The sequence below is a fragment of the Muntiacus reevesi genome, chromosome 9, assembly GCF_963930625.1.
Source record: "Muntiacus reevesi chromosome 9, mMunRee1.1, whole genome shotgun sequence".
Taxonomy (NCBI): Eukaryota; Metazoa; Chordata; class Mammalia; order Artiodactyla; family Cervidae; genus Muntiacus; species Muntiacus reevesi.
This window is the reverse complement of record NC_089257.1, coordinates 45,600,311-45,619,729: the sequence shown is the minus strand read 5'-3', so window position 1 is coordinate 45,619,729 and position 19,419 is coordinate 45,600,311. Positions and strand designations below refer to the sequence as shown.

Genomic DNA, 19,419 nt, shown 5'->3' with positions numbered 1-19,419 from the left:
GAAATATCAATAACCTCAGAAAAGCAGATGACAACACCTTTATGGCAGAAACTGAAAAAGAACTAAAGAGCCTCTTGATGAAAGTGAAAGAGGAAAGTGAAAAAGTTGGCTTAAAGCTCAGTACTCAGAAATTAAGATCATGGCATCCGGTCCCATCCCTTCATGGCAAATAGATGGGGAAATAGTGTCAGACTTTATTTTTTGGGGCTCCAAAATCACTGCAGATGGTGACTGCAGCCATGAAAGTAAAAGACACTTACTCCTTGGAAGGAACGTTATGACCAACCTAAACACCGTATTAAAAAGCAGAGACATTACTTTGCCAACAAAGGTCCATCGATCAAAGCTATGGTTTCTCCAGTAGTCATGTATGGATGTGAGAGTTGGACTGTAAAGAAAGCTGAGCATGGAAGAATTGATGCTTTCAAACTGTGGTGTTGGAGAAGACTCTTGAGAGTCCCTTAGACTGCAAGGAGATCCAATCGGTCAATCCTAAAGGAGATCAGTCCTGAGTGTTCATTGGAAGGACTGATGTTGAAGCTGAAACTCCAATACTTTGGCCACCTCATGTGAAGAGTTGACTCACTGGAAAAGACCCCGATGCTGAGAAGGATTGAAGGCGGGAGGAGAAGGGGACGACAGAGGATGAGATGGTTGGATAGCATCACCAACTCAATGGACATGAGTTTGGGTAAACTCCGGGAGTTGATGTTGGACAGGCAGGCCTGGTGTGCTCTAGTCCATGGGATCACAAAGAGTCGGGCACAACTGAGTGACTGAACTGAATAGTTATACAGGCATATCTCATTTTATTGTGCATTGTAGATATTGTGTTGTTTACAAACTGAAGTTTTTGGGCAACCCTGCATTAAGCAAGTCTATAGGCACCAATTTTTGTTTCTCTCCAAAATCCCTGGCAACCACTGATCTATTTTACAGTCTCCATATTTTTGACTTCCACTATTTCATAGAGTTGGAATCATAAAGTTTGTAGCATATCAGACTGTTCTCTTTCACACAGCAATGTGATTTAAGATTCTTCTGTGTCTTTCATAACTTTACAGCTCAATTCTTTTCTAGTTTTTTTTGCTAGACAGTAATAATAAACTAGACAGCATATTGAAAAGCAGAGACATCACTTTGTCAACACAGGTCCATATAGTCAAAGCTATAGGTTTTCTAGCAGTTATGTACAGATGCGAGAGTTGGACCATAAAGAAAGCTGAAGAACTGATGCTTTCAAATTGTGGTGCTGAAGAAGACATTGTCTCTATTAATTAAGTTGGGGAGAACTGATGCCTTAACAATATTAAACATAAATATCTCTCCATTTATATAGATATTGCTTGATTTCCTTCATCAGAGTTTTGTAGTTTTCCTTATATAGATCTTGCACATATTTTATTAGGTTTATATCTAAGTATTTATTTTGAGAGGGTGATAGTTTAAATGGTATTTTGTTTTGAATCTCAAATTCCAATTGCTTATTGTTAGCATATTAAAAAACAATAGTTTTTGTATTCTAACCCTTATATTCTACAACCTTGTTGTAGTCACTTATCACTTCCAGGAGATTTTTTGTTGACTCTTTGACATTTTTTACATAGTGTCATCTACAAACAAAGACATGTTTTATTTATTTCTTCCCAATCAGTATATTTTATTTCCTTATCTTATTAACTAACTCTTCCAATAGAATGTGTGATAGGAGTGATGAGAGGGGATATCATTAACCTATTTTTCTTTAAGAGGAAAGCTTCTAGGTTCTTACCATTAAGTTTAATGTTAATAGTAGGGCTTTTGTTAATGTCTTTTATCAAGTTCAGTAAGTTTCCCTCTTTTCTTAGCTTGCTGGAAGTTTTAATAATGAGTAAGTATTGGATTTTGTCAAATGGGTTCTCTCCATGTGGTTTTTCTTCTTAGATCATTGTAGTATATTACATGCATTGATTCTGAATGTTGAATCCACTTTGCCTACCTGAGGTAAATCCCAAATGGTTGTGGTATATAATTCCTTTTTACATCATTAGATTTAATTTGTTAATTTTTTTTCATCAGAGATGTAGCTTTTCAGTTTTCTTTCTTGTAATGTCCTTAACTGGTTTTGGTATGAGGCTAATACTGATCTCATAAACTAAATTAGGAAGTATTCCTTCTGCTTCAGTCCTCTGAAAGAAAGTGTAGATATTTGGTACAGTTTCTTCCTTAAATGTTTGGTGGAATTCACCAGTGAATCCCACTGGGACTGGTGCTTTCTGTTTTGAATGGTTGTAAAATATTGATTCAATTTTTTAAACAGACACAGGCCTATTCAGATTATTTATTTCCTCTCATGTAAGCTTAATAGTTTGTCTTCCAAGGAATTGATGCCTTTTATCTAGGCTATTAAATGTGAGAGCAAACAGTTTTTCATACTACTCTTTATTTCATCCTCAATGTCTATAGAATTCATATCCATAATCCATATTTTATTTGATATTAGTAATTTGCATCTTCCCTCTTTTCACAGTCTGAATTATTAGTCGTGTTGGTATTTCCAAAGAATCATGTTATACTTTTACTGATTTTTTTCTATTGATTTCCTGTTTTCAATTTTATTGGTTTGTTTAGTTCTTATTTCTTTTCTCTTGCTGATTTGGATTTAACTTTCTCTTCATTTCCTCTGATGGAAACTTAGATTATTGTTTTCATACAATTATTCTTTAGTTTTGTATGCATTCAATGTAAATTTTCCTCTAAGCACGGCTTTCACTGTAGCCCACAAATTTTGATAAGATGTATACACAAATGTTTCTTATTTTATTTTCCTGTGTTAGTTTGACAGTTATATATTCTTGACTCTTATATTTGAGATTGTTCTAGAAATTGCAACATATATTCTACAAAATCAGTAGAATCTCTGACCTTCCTCTCAAATACCTCAAGGAACTGAGGGTCTTTTAAATCCATTTGGCTGCACACTCCAGCCTAAATGCAATTGCCATCATGTATTTTAAACCCCACTGTTTTATGCATTTATTTAGATTTTGCCATAACCTTATTCATTTGTTGCTCACCATCTTTTCCTGCAACTCTAACTATTCATTGGTGATATTTTCCTTCTCCTTCTTCTTCTGCCTTATAGTAGTTCCTTCAGTGTGCATTTCCAGGTAACAAATTCTGTTACTGTGCTGTTTTCAATTATGTTTTTCTTCCACCATAATTCTTTAAGGATATTTTTAACTCTCTATAGAATCCTACTTTACCAGCTGTTTTCTTTCGGTAGGTTTAACACTCCATCCTACTGCCTTGAGGTCATCATTCTCTCTAATTATTATTTGAAGATAAAATCCCTTACCTCAGACAGTCCTCAGAATGGAGAAAGTAACAGCAAATGAAAAAAAACACAATGAGGTATCATCTCACATCAGTCAGAATGGCCATCATCAAAGTCTATAACAATAAATGCTGGAGAGGGTGTGGAGAAAAGGGAATGCTCTTACACTGTTGGTAGGGAAGCAAACTGGTACAGCCACTATGGAGAACAGTGTGGAGATTCCTTAAAAAACTGGGAATAGAACTACCATACCACCCAGTAATCCCACTGCTGGGCATACACTCCAACGAAACCAGAATTAAAAGAGACACATGTACCCCAGTGTTTGCTGTAGCACTATTTACAATAGCTGGGACATGGAAGCAACCTAGATGTCCACTGACAGATGAATGGATGAGGAAGTTGTGGTACATATACACAATGGTACATATACACAGTGAAATATTTCTAGCTATTAAAAAGAGTGCATTTGAGTCCATTCTAATGAGGTGGATGAGCCTGGAGCCTATCATACAGAGTGAAGTAAGTCAGAAAGAGAAAGACAAATACTGTATAATAACATATATGGAATTTAGAAAGACGGTACCAACGATCCTACATGCAGGCCACCAAGGGAGACATAAATATAAAAAACAGACTTTCGAACTCAGCAGAAGAAGGTAAGGGTGGGATGACTTTGAGAGAATGCCACTGAAACATGTACATTACCATATGTAAAACAGATGACCAATGAAAGTTCGATGCATGAAGCAGAGCATTCAAAGTAGATTCTCTGGGACAACCCAGGAAAGGGTGGGGAGAAAGGTGGGAAGGGGGGGTTCAGATTTGTGGGGGACACCTATATAACTGTGGCTGATTCATGTTGATGTACGGCAAACCATCACAATATTGTAAAGTAATCATTCTCCAGTTAAAATACATTAATTTTTAAAAATCTGCTTTTCTCCAAATGCTTTGTTTTTCCTATTGTATTTTCTGCAATTTCACGATGATATGTCTGAGTGTGAATTTCTTTTACTTGTCTTCCGAGGTGTATGCCAAGGTATCCTAAAAGTTGTCTTTAATTTGTAATGGAAGTGTTTCTCTTGCTTCAAATTTATTTACCTCTTCCATCAGATATTATTTCACTATCTATTAAATTCCTTGAGACGTCAAAGAATGTCTTAAAATTTATCTAGATATTTTAGATAACTCAGTTGGAAAAGTTGTTCTCTTTTTTAATTAATTTATGTTTTGGCTGCGCTGGGTCCTTATTGCTGTGCACAGGCTTCCTCTAGCTGCAGTAAGTGGGGGCTACTTTAGTTGCAGTGTGCACATGCACACTGCATGTATCTCATCCATATCCAGTCTTCACTTCCTTTGCATAAATACCCAGGGCTTCTCATTGTGCTGGCTTCTATTATTGTGGAGCACAGTCTCTAGGGCACATGGGTTTTAGTGGTGGCAGCAAATGGGCTCAGTAGTTGTGGTTTGCGGGCTCTAAGCACAGGTGCAGATGTTGTGGTGAACAGGCTTAGCTGTTCTGTGGCATGTGGAATCTTCCTGGACCAGGGATCAAACCAGTGTTCCCTGCATTACAAGGCAGATTCCTAACCACTGTCCACCAGAGAAGGCCAGAAAAGTTGTTTTTTTAATTAATGAGTCTGCCATTAAATTTAGATTCAACTTTTAGTGACACTGGTGAAGATGGAAAGCACAAAATCAAAATGACTGTAAGATGAGATGACAATTATAGTGATTCGATAGGGACAAAATGAAGGAAAAATCTAAGGGCGAGCTGGTAGGGGATTAAAAAGAATTGAGATTTAGGAGAGATTGAAAAGGATAATTTGAAAGAACATGAAACAACATTCACATTAGGAGGAAGAGGATGCATAGGCTTATAATAGTGACATTCAGTAGGACAGGAAATACAAGAAAGGAAACCTGAATTATGTGTGAAGTTGAAACGTGTGAAATCTCATCTCATATAATATGTCTCAAAGACAGTGGAGTTAGAAACAGCATCGAGAAAACATTGAATATAAGCATATTTGATTCTATATACCCACATTACGATGGCATCAATAGATAAAGAGAATTTGATTATACATATATATTTTATAATATAAAATAAGTATATATAATATAATGATATTAACTAGTGTTAGAGGAAGAGTGAGTAGTGGGTGTCAAGTATAAATCAGCTAAGAAGTGCATTTTATTTATTGAGATAAATTAACATATAACCTTGCATAAGTCTAAGGTATACAAGGTGCTCATATGATACATTTTTATATTGTCATATGACCAAGATAGAGTTAGCTAACACTTCTATCACATCACAGTACCATTTCTTTATTGCGATGAGAACAATTAAGATAAAGTCTCTTGGCAACTTTGAAGTTTATAATACAGTATATTGTTTATAATCACTATGTGTGCTATGTGCTACGCTTAGTCGCTCAGTCGTGTCCAACTCTTTGTGACCCCATGGATTGTAGCCCACCAGGCTCCTGTGTGCATAAGGATTATCCAGGCAAAAATACTGGAGTGGGCTGCCATGCCCTCTTCCAGGGATCTTCCCAACCTAGGGATCAAACCCAGGTCTCCTGCATTGCGGGCGGATTCTTTACCACCTGAGCCACCAGGGAAGCCTAGATATATAGGACTTTTTATCTACTGATGGCACATTTGTACCTTTAAGCAGCATCTCCCTAATTCCTACACCTTCCATCCCCTGGTAACCACCATACAACTTTGTTTTCACAAGTTTGGCTTTTTTAGATTCCACATGTAAGTAATATTATACAGAATTTCTCTTTCTTGGTCTGACTTATCTCACTTAGCATAATGCACTTAAGGTTCATCTGTGTTGTCACAGACAAATGGCAGGACTTCCCTCTTTCTCGTGACTATATAATATCCCATTGTGTGTTTGTGTCTGTGTGCACACTTGTGCATGCTGTGTCACATATCCTTTATCCATTGACCCATGGACTGACACTTAGGCTGTTTCCATATCTTGGCTACTGTGAATAACAATGCAGTAAACATGGGGGTGCATATAATATCCCGCCTTCACTTCCTTTGCATATATACCCAGGAGTGGAATTGCTGGGTAATATTGTGATCCTATTTTTCACTTTTGAGGAAACCCTACAATCTTTTCCATAGTGGCTAAACCAACTTAAATTCTCAGCAACAGTATACAAGGGTTCCTTTTTCTCCACACCCTCACTATCATTTATTATTTGTAGACTTTATGATGATGGTCATTATGATTGGCTTGAGGTGATACCTCATTATGGTTTTGATTTGCATTTCCCCAACAATTATCAATGTTGAGTGACTTTTCACGTGCCTGTTGGTCATCTGTATGTCTTCTTTGGAGAAACATCTATTTATTCTTTGCCTATTTATTCCTAATATTCTTTTAATGTAGCTATCCAATTTTCCCAGCATCACTTATTGGAATTTTCTTTTTTCCATTGTTTTCTCACCTCTTTTGTCATATATTATTGACCATAACTGTGTAGGTTTATTTCTGGGCTCTCTACTCTGTTTCATTTGTCAGGCGAGTTTTTGCTCCTCAGTTTTTGTCTCGTCACAACAAAGATTTGGAGTGATGGAGATTAAAGCCCCCTTGGAATGTCATAGCTCTCAGGTCTTGGACAGACCATGTTATAGCTCTCAAGTCTTGAATGGACCATGTTATAGCTCTTAGACAAATCAGTGTTACATCTCTATTTTATTTAGATAATAGCAGGAAAATCATTCTCGAGGCGTGAGGTCATGTCGACCCAAAGATGTGAAGAGAAGAGCGCCCCAGCGCACAGGAGGGAGAGAGAGAAAGAGAGAGAGAGCTAGCTTTGGCTCCTCTTTTTATATGTTTTTCTCTCCCTGGGCCTGTCCTATGTAAATTGGGCCAGCCAGGAGTGCTGTTTGTTTTACCTGAGGTCCTCACTCCGGTCCGCAGACCTTCCTTTGTTTTATTTTTGTGGGCTTTTCTCTTCCAGCTCTTTTAGCCATCGCCATTTTGGGCTCTTTTTCCCTATTCTAACTACCTAACACATTGATGTATGTGTTTTCTTTTATGCCAATGTCATGCTCTTTTGATTAATGTAGCTTTGTAGTATAGTCTGAATAGGGAACATGGTACAGCCAGCTATTTTTTTTTTTTTCTCCAGTCAGCATTGGCAATTGAGTCTTTTGCAGTTCCAAAAAATTTTTTAGAATCATTTTCTCCTACTTTTGTGAAAGTGTCCTGGGTATTTTGATAGTGATTGCATTAAATCTATAGATTGCTTTGGATAAGATGGCCATTTTTAACAACACTAATCCTTCTAATCAAGGAACACAGGATATCTTTCCATTCCTTTTTATCATTTTCATATTCCTTAATCAGTGGTTATAATTTTCAGAATATAGGTCTTCCACCTTCTTGGTTAAGATTTTCACCTGGTATTTTTTTCTTTTTAGTGTGATATAAATGGAATTGTTCCCTGAATTTTTTTTCTGATAGTTCATTATTAGTGTATACAAAAGCAACAGATATCTCTAAATGAATCACAGTATTCCGCATATTAACATGCCACAGGCTAACTGAGTGTCTTTTCTTCCCACAGCCATGGACACAGCAGAGTCTATGCCCAATTAACCCCTGTTTAGAGGCAAAAATAGACAAGATCTCCAAGAGATGCTCAGAGAATAGGACTGGCAGTTGAGTACAAGTTGTCAAAGCTGCAGAAACACCTGGGTGTGACTTCTGCCCATGCCTTACAACACTTAGAAGAAAAAGACCTCCAGAAACTGAAATGCCAGGTGCAACATTCCTGGGAGAAAAGGGCCCTGGAGAAACTGCTTAACCTATCATACTCAAATACTCTTTCAGAGTTACAGGAGTCTTGGATGGAATCATTAAAGAAACAGAAGGAGGAGGCAGAACAGGCTCTGCAGGAACAAAGAGAAATGCTGTCAGAAGGGAAGCAACAACAAGAAGAGGCAGTGAGGAAAAAGGAAGCAGAACTGAGGCAAACAATGGAGATCAAAGAGTTCAAGCCATCTCCGGAAAAGCCCCTAGGAGAAGTCATGGAAGATATGCAGAGACAACTCAACCTCATGCAAGGGGCACTTTCTCACAGGAAAGATCTCTCAGATAGAGAATTGGTGAGATACGCATCTGGAGGACTAGCCCTACAGGGAATTTACAAAACCAGTGACCAAAGGTGTCTTATAGAGAAGAAAGAAGAGCTACTCTGTGTCCCCAAGGAGTTTGTACTCCGTGGCCCTAATCAGGGTACACGGGTGGAAGTGAAGGAATTTACATCTTCTCAAGAAGACTCCATGTTCACTCAGACTGTAGAGAAGCTGGGCTTCAGTGTAACTACCTTAGCAAAGGGTGGAGGTTGGGGGATTAGCCTGGAAGCTGGTATGGATCAGAGCATGCATTCAGAATCCAAGAAAATACAACAGTCACATTCTAAACACTCATATTTCTGCTCAACCAAGTTCATCTATATCCCACTGGCCTCCTGCATCTTTCCCATTGACCAACTCCAACTATCCAATGCTGCTCTCCAGGGTTTAAAATACATTGAAGACCTTTTGAGTCAGCCAGAAGACCCAGACAAACTACTCTTGCTGAGGCATAGGACTGAAGCCTTCTTCCAGAGGTTTGGCTCTCATGCTAACCAGGGCCCTCTGCACCTGGGAGGAATCTACTGGTGGAAAGCCATTTCAGAGGGTTTCCAAAAAGAGCAGCTGGCAGAAGTGAAACAGCAAGCAGCAGAGGCCCTGGATATTTACATAAGGGGCAGTTACAGGGGCTCTGGAGTGAACATTGGTACAGATTTGGATGTGTCAGACTCTCATTCGAAAAAAGCCTCTCAGAGAACCACCTTCCAAAATCTCCAGACCAAAGTCCAATTATCTGTGGCCCAGACAGGTGGCCCACCAGAAGCAAATGACTTTTTGGACTGGAAAGCTGGTCTAGTTGCCAGTAATCAAACCTGGTGTGTCATTGACCGTGGACTTCAGCTGGTACCTATTTGGGACATTGTCCTCTCTAGCCACAGAAGTGATTTTAAGGATCCTCTTAAAGTAGCTAACTGCCTGAAAGACAACTATACTGTTCTGACTGAACTCACTGCCCAGATCCAGGAGGGAGAAGAATTACTGAGTATTGAGAGGGAGGTTAGGATTTTCCTAGAGGATGTGAAATCCTGGAAAGTTTTTGATCCTGAAGAACAGCTTAAAAGGCTGATAAATTTCATGCAAAGATTGAGTCAAAAAACTGAAAGCTATACCATTTGGACTAATATATGCCTCAAAGACTGGGGTCTGCAGAATTTTCTGGTAAACACTGTTAACTTTTGCAAAAAATCTTCCAATTATGGAACTAAATTTATTAAATCTCAGTTGAGAAGTCTTTTGGATCCTCACATCTATACAGTAACAAACTTTCCTCAGGCTCATTCCATTATGCAGTGGATATTTCAGTCAGAACCAAGGGAAGACAATGTTCATATCACCCAATTTTCTGAGTTAACTGAAATATTTAAAAAAACACAGAATAACCTTAGGGAAGTAAAGGCCAATTCCGAATCCACAGAGTTGGTGGAGGAAGCTCAAAGAAAGCTGACTTATGAGGTCAGCGTGTCTCTTGGCTCCTTCTTGAAATACCTCCGAGAAACAGGGAAGCCAGACACACACATCTTGCTACTTTTGATAGCGTCTGGTACAGGATATCATGTGGTTGACAATATATTTCAGTATCTCCTGGGGCATGATGAGTTAAACTTCCTATTGGGTAAAATGCAAACTGCACAAAATAAATACCAAGAGCTCAAAAATATTTGCAACTACGGGGCTCAGGCATTCCTGGTGCTCACAGGTCTGACAGCAACAGTGGGCATCAAAGCTGTTTCTCCAGAGGAGAAAACACAACGCTTGGCATTGATCAAACATCACATGGGACAATCTTTGACTAAAGAAGTTGTATATGTCCTCACCAAACCTGAAAATTATGATTGGGAAAACTTAGAAAAAGACTTGAGACTGCTCATTGATGGGAATTATGAGGCCACCGTCTCTTCATTCCAAGTGGAGGAGGTGAGAAAACAATTGCAAAGTGTTTTCCATGAAAAGAAAGAGCTCCATGAACCACACCATAATGAAAATAAAAAGGAAGAAGTCATAGAAAATGGAGCTTTCCGAGACTTGCTCGAACGTCTAGGCCTAGAACATTACTACCCAAGAAAAATGAGCAGAGCTAACTTCCAACTGATCCACAAGACTTCTGTGTACAACACCCAGCCCTGCTCTGAAACAGAACTTCCCTTTTATTTCCTACAGAAGCTATTGATGCTGGATTATGGGCTGAGATACCTGATCATCAAACATGAAGAATACACAGAGAACCAAGTCTATTCAAGCACCTTGAACCAAGAAAAGGAGACTTTTGATCCATATGAAGATCTACCTGAAGAAAGTGTTAGTCCTACTAAGCCTTCAGCAGCCACCAATGTCAGACCCTATGTTCACCCTATGGATATTCAGATGGCAATTCTTCACTGTGCAGATGATTTTGCCAGACAATACATTTTGGACAAACTTTCCATTTGTCAGTTTGCCCTCCCCCTTCTCATACCGAATCCTTGCAATGCTCAAATTGAATTCTCTCTCTGGTCTCTCAGTCAAATTCAAAGGAGCTGGCAGCAAGAAGGGAAATCAGTAAAAGGGGAGAAGGACAATTACACGAATCAACGGATGTGTCATGTTTCTGTCCCCATTGTGTCCTTTATTAGAGTTGGAACTGGTTTCTCTGCCTCCAAATCTCAGATCATGAACTGTCTTCTCAGTGAAAGGAAACATGATGTCTTTTTTCACCGACATTGCAAAAGCAGCAGCAGAGACTGTCTCCTGATGGAAGGAGTGGTGGAGGTTGCCTGGTTCTGTCCTGGGGGGGAAGAGCAGGAGAGATTTGACAAGTGCTTGACCTTTACCAATCTTCATGGAGATGCAAAAGAACATGAGAAGCAACTCGCCTTTTTGCAGGAGGTCTCTTCCATAATTGTGGTCCTCATGTCAACTTCTGATGACAATAAAGGAAACCGAAAAATAGTCCATGACATGTGTCAGTCAACAAAACCTTTAATCTTGTTGCTTGATGACAAAGGAAAAGTCACAGTCAATAAATCTGGCCCAAGAGTGAGAATTGGGATTAGGAACAGAAATGAGGCAGAATTAATAGGTGAGCTCACAACTACAATCAGACGTTTACTGAAGCTCTCTAACAGTGCACTCAGCTTGGAGAGCTGTGCCCAAGTTGCTCGCAAGCAAGGAATGCTTATTGATGAAGACCAGAGAGATTGCAAGGAAGCTAAAGAAAAGGCAGAGAATCTAATGACCCTACTGAGAGAAATGGAAATATCTCAGGTCAAGGAAAACTTACTACCTCTTCAGGGAAAACTGTGGCAACATTGGTGTGAAAAGGACAGAGAACTCTATCATCTGAGAGAAAAGGGGAATCGCAGCATTGAACAACACAAAAGTGAGACTGAGACAGAGAAACAAATGATAAGACATAAACAGTTGAAAAAAGCCTTTCCTCTCAATGATTTAATGCGTTCTGTCCTTGAAATTCTGCAAAATCATTCAGAAACTGACACCAAACTCTACTTCCTCCAATGGCTGAAAGTAGCTTTGGACAACCTGACTGCAGGACACTTGGAAAACCTAAATGAGAAGAAAAAGGCATTGGTTCAAACAGAAAAGCAAGAGGCCAGAAACAGTAACTCTCTGAAAGTCAGGCAACATGAGATAGAAGCTATTTCCAGAGAGATTAATGACTGTACCTTGAGAATTGAGCACATTCTCAGAGAAGTTGGCCAGATCTATGAAGCTCTGGAAGAAGATTCACCCATGAAAGATACCCTATTTCTCTCCCTTCCCCACATTGCTGCAGATCTGATGATATCTGGCGTTCCCATTGAGCTGATGGATGGGGATGTTTCATATGTGCCCCTGAGGTGGGTGGCAGCTGTTTTTGACAGGCTCTCTGAGAAACTTGGAAACAAGAGGCTCTTTGTTGTCTCTGTCCTTGGCCTGCAGAGTTCAGGGAAGTCCACCCTGCTGAATGCCCTTTTTGGGCTGCAGTTCACTGTCAGTGCTGGGAGGTGTACCCGGGGGGCCTACATGCAGCTTCTGAAAGTGAAGGACACATTCACAGAGGAACTTGGCTTTGACTTTGTGCTTGTTGTGGACACAGAGGGACTTCGAGCCCCAGAACTCAGCAACACGTCCCAGAATCATGACAATGAGTTGGCAACCTTTGTCATCGGACTTGGAAACTTGACTCTGATCAATATTATGGGGGAAAATCCATCAGAAATGCAAGATATTCTACAAATAGTTGTCCAAGCTTTTCTGAGGATGAAACAAGTAAAAATCTCTCCCAGTTGCCTCTTTGTCCATCAGAATGTGGGGGAAGTTACAGCTAAAGACAAAATTATGGACGGAAGAAGGCGGCTAGAGCAGAGATTGGACAAAACGTCAGCAACGGCAGCTGAAGAAGAGCAGTGCTCCGATGTAACCTGCTTTAGTGATGTCATTAAGTTTGATGCCAATACCCACGTCTACTACTTTGCTCACCTCTGGGATGGCAATCCCCCAATGGCCCCACCCAATCCTCGTTATAGCCACAATGTCCAGGAACTAAAAAGCAGAATTCTTGTGACTGCCCAACAGGAATGTAGGGGAGGAATCATGAAGATATCAGATGTAAAATTCCGAGTTCAAGATTTGTGGAGAGCCCTACTGAATGAGAACTTTATTTTCAGCTTCAGGAACACTCAAGAAGTCATGGCCATGAGCAAACTGGAAACCATGTATAACTCCTGGACGTGGGAGCTGAGGAGTCATGTGCAGAAATTACAGGACCAGCTGATTAACCAGATTCAGAACGGAAAAATCCAGACACTTAAAACATATGCCCTGGAGGCTCCAGTTACAGAGATATATGAAGCCATCAAGCAAAAACTTGAAAAATATTTTAATGAAGACCCAGATAGTGAAGTGCTGGTTCAGTGGAAAGGAAATTTTGAAAATAAACTAATAACCCTTAAAGAAGCACTAATTTTAGATAACCAAAGAAAAGCCAAAGAACTTATTAGTTTCAAAAAAAATCAAGAAAAACTAGATAACAAAAAGTCAGGTTATGAAAAGGAATTATTAGAAAAAAGCAGGAATTTGGCTTTATTGCTAAATGGCACCGAATTGAGTGAGGAAGAGCTCCATGAGAAATTCAACCCACTTTGGGAAAAATGGGTCTATTATGTGTCCTCAAATCTCCCTCCAGTCAAAGAGCCTGAAATTGAAGTGGATTCTGAAAGCATCCTTTTGGAGTATTTCAAAAAGGTAAAAAACATGGCAAGCATACTTGAGAACTATTCTGGAGAAAAGTTTGAAATCAACTATGACAAACATGTTAAGATGAACAGGAATTATTTGGGACTCTCTACAATCACAGTAGAGACCCAGGATATACACTCCATAAATATGACTACTGACTGCATTCTTTCAAAAGTTAATGAAACTGTTAACAAAATATCTCAGCAAAAGCATGATTACAATCCAACTTATTTCTATGAAATCCTGAGAATAATAGATGAGGAGGTGAAGTCTGCATCCACTCAGAAAAGATACACATTTACAAGAAGATATGAAATAGACTTATCATTGTGTTTATTCCAAAGAGCATCAGTGAAGTTTAAGGAGATGCACAAGGCATTCAAGAGGGCAAATGATCCTGTAAACTATCTGCAAAGCAAGAAAGATGATTTCTTCATGAGCTTTAAGATCTCTTGTCAAGGAGCAACTTCAATTAAAACATTTGTTGATTTTCTCTGGAACAAACTCACACCTGCTGTCTCCAGCACCATAAGGAAAAACATGGTCCTCAAAATTGCTGGGGACATTCGAACCACCTGCCGGGCATTCAATGAAAACAGAGCTAACCTGGAGAAACACATTCTCATCTCTCTGGCAGAAGAGGAAAATTTTGATAACTACTGGCAGTACCTTCATCATCCAGAATCATTTTTTAAGAATTACATTGAAAACCATGTTAAAAGATATTTTTCTGACACAGGAAGTAAAAAAATAAAGACTTTTCTACAAATCAGTTTAGATGACATCAAGAATGCCATCCTCTCAGCTGTGCATGAATCTACAGCAAAAGCCAAAGATAAAAGCAGCACAGTGTCTGGGTGGTTAGATTTGTTCTGTGATCACCTGGGGAGTACCTTGATCTTTCCACGAAAAGACTTGATAAGCATTGAACACCAGGAGATAAAAGATATCGAGTTTATCAAAGAGGCCATGAGTAAAGCTTTAGATCCTGAAATGAAGAAGGTAGAACAGAACTGTTTGTCTAGATGTGTAGAAATGATTTCTGAAATCCAGAAAATGCTCTCTGAACATCTCTGTGGCTGCTGGAAACAGTGTCCCTTCTGTAAAGCAATTTGTACGAACACAATCCCTACCCATGAAGGAGACCACAGTGTTCCCTTCCACCGTCCACAGGCTCTCGATGGATGGCGGTGGTCTCAAACAGACTATTTTGTCATTGATTACTGCACTAGTTTAGTAGCAAGTGAATGCAATTTTATTTTGAATGATGGCAGTAGAATCCCATATAAGACCTATCGACAGGCAGGAGGGGAGTATGCCACATGGAGCATCACCCCAGACACATCCATCCAGCCATACTGGAAATGGTTTGTCTGTCACTTCAGATCAAAGCTAGAAGAAATATATCACAAAAAGTTTATCAATAAAGGTGAAATTCCTGATGCCTGGAAGAAAATCACAAAGCAGGAGGTGCTTGATGACTTGAAAACAAAATAATACTCAATGACCAGATAAGAGGTCCAGTATCTAAACAAAGAAGGCACATTACCAGAACAAGCCTAAAATACCACCCACTCAGAATGAAAACCTTCCTTGTATCAATTTTTCTCAAGTGAAACATCTAAAACTAAATCAATGATAGCAAGAGTTGAAGATTTCTTGAGTAAGAACCTTATTTTTCATTGCGTCAACTCCTTCTTTTTTAAAAACAGATAACTGATATACATGCGTACATGATAAAATCCAATAAAGCCCATTCAATATACCGACTGCATATTTTATATTATTATTCTGAATATTTTTATTTTTAAATATGTAATGTTATATAAAGCTTCAAGAAAGTCATTTTCATAAAGGAAGATTAAAATCATTGCAGGCTGCTACAAAATCTATAGAATAACTATACAAATATTTTTATCAATATACAGTTATTGACTGGAAGTTACAAATACTTTTCATTTGTAAGTGTATTTTTTTCACTCTCTTAAATTGTGAGGAAGAGTATTAATGCTTGAATGCAAAAAAATTCATAGGAAATTCAAGATTTCCAATTCTCAAATATAATGCCATTTACAGCTATTCTATTATAGGAATAAAAAAAAAAAAAAAACAAAAACCAGAAACTTGGCCAGGATAGAGCCTGCATCAATTTGGGAAACAATATTAAACAAATATGAAAAATAGAAGTTAAATAATTTTTTCTAATTTAACCACTTTTCTCTTCTTCCTGGGCACTTTGGCACTGGCCTACGCATGTTTTTTTAAAAAGGTTAAGAAAAAATTCACAAGAGTTTAGGTATTCATGACCTAGAGCTCTGTACAGGTCTGACAAGGACCCATTTATAGAACAAGATTTATGACCAGGGAAAAAGGGCCATTTTAATCAAGGCTGTGGACCAGGTCGGGGCTTCCCTCGTAGCTCAGTCATAAAGAGTCTGCCTGCAATGCAGGAGACCTGGGTTCGAGTCCAGAGTCAGGAAGATTCCCTGGAGAAGGAAATAGCAACCCACTCCAGTATTCTTGCCTAGAGAATCCCATGGGCAGAGGAGCCTGGCTAGCTACAGTCCATGGGGTCACAAGAGTCAGATACATCTTAGTGACTAAACCATAGTGATAATTCAATAAGAAATGTTTCTGTATATTAAAATGTAATAAAATGCTTATCTCCAAATCCAGCACCTTTGTGACTTTTCACACTATTTGAGCCATAGAGTCATGATCAGAAATAAAAAAGGAAAACACACTGAAGCCAACCAAGGACCTGAGAGGGGAGAAATCTCTACTCTGCAAACCTATACCTTCTGAAACAATGACTTATGCTAGGTTCTCAAAGCTGAGGATCTGAAGGAACCCTGAAGCAAAGAAAAAAGTTACTCATGTCTGACATAGGGCCATTCATTGGCTTCCATTTAAGGTCATACTCTCTACCCCTCCACAGCCTGTATGAAAACATACAGTACAAAGAAGAACAATCACAGAACTTGGATCTTCGGAGCTGGGAGACAAGAGTGCTCACTCTATCTTTGTGCCCCAAGCATACTCTTCAGTTTCAGGTCAAATGACCATGTCTCCAGAAGAAATCATGAAACAGAAAAACTATACAGAAAGCAGATGTTCTTGAATAGATGGATTTTCCTTTTGTTCTTTAAAAATAGTCTCACTGAGAGTTGGAGGAGCCTCCGAATAGGAAAAAGTTGAAATAGTGACAAAAACAGAACCCATGCACAATATAGCCCCTGTCTCTGACATCACTGCATCCTTGATAACTGTGCAATGTTAACATTTGTTCAATGCTTTTCATATTTGTTCAATAAGCCCATTAAAACCTTTAACTAAGAAGCATCATGATTAACTTTGATTTTCAGGCAAAATTCTTATGTATAAACAACAAATTTTTTATCAATTCCTCAGGCATTTAAGGAGAGTGATTACTAAATGCAATTCAGAGACGGTGTCAAGTGTTCCCTACAAAATGGCATAGACATAAGTTGGGAATGAAGGTAGACGGAAACATATGAAAGTGGTTTTCTATGATAGTAGTGGAGAGTAAAGTACCATCAAGGTGGGGTCAGGATCAAAGTGTCAATGGGTTGAGGTCAGTGAGGGAGATCTTAGGAACACTGGAGTAGGGTGATAGAGTTCATAGGGGTGAGAATTATATAGTCATCAAAAGTGGGAGATGCTGGGGTCAGTGTAGGTCACAGGGATTAGAGATGGCCAGCATTGTAAGGTCACTGGAGGTAAGGTTCACCTGATCAGTAGAGTGTCTCAGAGTCACTGAAAATGTGGATCACGGAAACAAAGGAATTGGGGGTCATCACATCAATAGACGTAGGGAATTTCCAGAGTGATTTAAGCTAGAGAGGACAAATCCTGCAGGAATGGGGCTAGGAGAGTGATGGATTCTAGGACAAGATAACACAAATAAGATGTGAGTTGCTTCTCGGGTGGCACCAATGGTGAAGAACTCACTTGCTGATGCAGGAGATAAGAGAGACGGCGAAGTTCAATCCCTGGGTTGGGAAGATCCCCTGGAGAAGGAAACGGCAAACCCACTCCAGTATTCTTGCCTGGAAAATTCCACAGACAGAGGAGCCTGATGGGCCACCATCCATGAGGCCGCAAAGAGTTGGACGTGACTGAGCACCAGCACATGCTTTAAAAAAAAAAAGGGAAATTTTCACTAAGATTTTCACTTAGGTCTCAAAGTGAATAAAGTGTATTATGGACTATTACGGACTAATTATTACTGTCATCCCTTAGTCCATAGAGATTTAAGACAGACTTTTATGTCTTCTAATTTGGAGGAGACATCAAGATTGAAGGCAAAAGAAGAGGGCAGCAGAGGATGAGATGGTTAGATAGCATAACTGAGTTTGAACAAACTCCAGGAAACAGCAATAAATGATAGTTAACATGGTGGCTGGGGCTACCTGCTAAGGATCACTAGTGTCCTGTACTCCTGAACAAGATGCTGAATTTCTCCAAGGTCCATGGGATACAGATTGGATCCTCTGCCCAACAGAGTTTCCTCACCCCTCCCACACCCCACCCTGCGCACCCCTCCATGCCCCACTGCTCCCACCACCCACTTCAGCAGAGACAACTGGAAATATACTGCCAGAAGCAGGAATGAGGGGCAAATCAAAGAGGTTACCCTGGGATGTCAGCAAAACAGGTCTGCAAACAGTACACTGTCAGGTCATTAAGTGTAGGGGGGCGTTCTGAAGACTCCACAAAAGCACAACCACAAGAAGCAGCTATTGTATATTCAACAACTAAAAGAACAATCACAGATAGCACCAGCTACCCTTCAGCCCTCATCCCTCAAACCAAATAATGAGAGTAGAAGGAGGAAAGGAAGTAAAAACACGAGAAAAAGAAAACAGGTCATGACACACTTCAGTTCAGTTTACTCCCTCCTAGTCTATGAAATTGTAAATCAGGCCTGAACTTGATGGAGGTGGTGAAAGGTGGTCAAAGAGCCAGCTTAGGATTAAATGAGAGATGGAAGTTTTGATAGTAGATAGGGCTAAACTTTTTAATGCCTAAGACTTTAGATATTCTAATACCAAAAGTGACTAGAAAAGTCACTTTCCCAAGAATATTATCAGGAATGGGGGCGGGGAGAACCAAAATAACATGGTGACAAGCAAGGGTAGAGATAAATAAAGGAGTATTCCAATCATACACCACTGAGTCCAGCTCATTCAGTGAACAGGTTACACACAGATGAAGAAAAATGAGGAAGAGGGACAAGAGGAGAAATAAACTGGCAACACAGGTGAGTCTCTTCTCGAAAAGGAAGGGGCTGCTTCCAGGGGATGTTTTCAATTCCAGGGGATGTTCTCATTATTAACTAGTACAATATTGTGAAAAAATAATAAAGATATATCCAGACTTTGTCCACGTTTCTGGAGCAGAGCTCCTAGAATTCTTGGAACTTCATGAGTTACAGGGATGAGAGGAGCCTCTTTTGTTACTCCTAAAAAGTCCCTGTCAAGAATACCTGAGTTTCTGTTAATGAGGTGACTCTATATGAGCCCCCTAGATGGTTTCAGGATGGAGATTGCCTGCCAACAAAACCTTGTGATTACAGGGTTGGAACTTTCAGCTCCAAATCCCCTCATACCTCCAGGAGGGAAAAGGGATAGAGACTGAGTTAATCCGGAGTTGCCAATGATTTAATCATGCTTATGTCATGGAACCTC

The 19,419-nt window shown here is 39.4% G+C and overlaps 1 protein-coding gene across 2 annotated transcripts in view; it reads left to right on the top strand.

The window, feature by feature from the left end:
- The window catches only part of LOC136174805 (interferon-induced very large GTPase 1-like), a 52,212-nt gene extending 35,145 nt beyond the window's left edge, over positions 1-17,067 (top strand). Inside the window, exon 3 of one of the 2 annotated variants that reach the window (XM_065945019.1) lies at positions 7,924-17,067. In XM_065945019.1, the coding sequence (XP_065801091.1) occupies positions 8,207-15,205 (6,999 nt within the window). In that variant the 5' untranslated portion in view covers positions 7,924-8,206 and the 3' untranslated portion in view covers positions 15,206-17,067. The remainder of the gene's footprint in view (positions 1-7,923) is intronic. The other variant, XM_065945020.1, reaches the window with a different exon arrangement.
- The last annotated feature ends 2,352 nt before the right edge of the window (positions 17,068-19,419 follow it).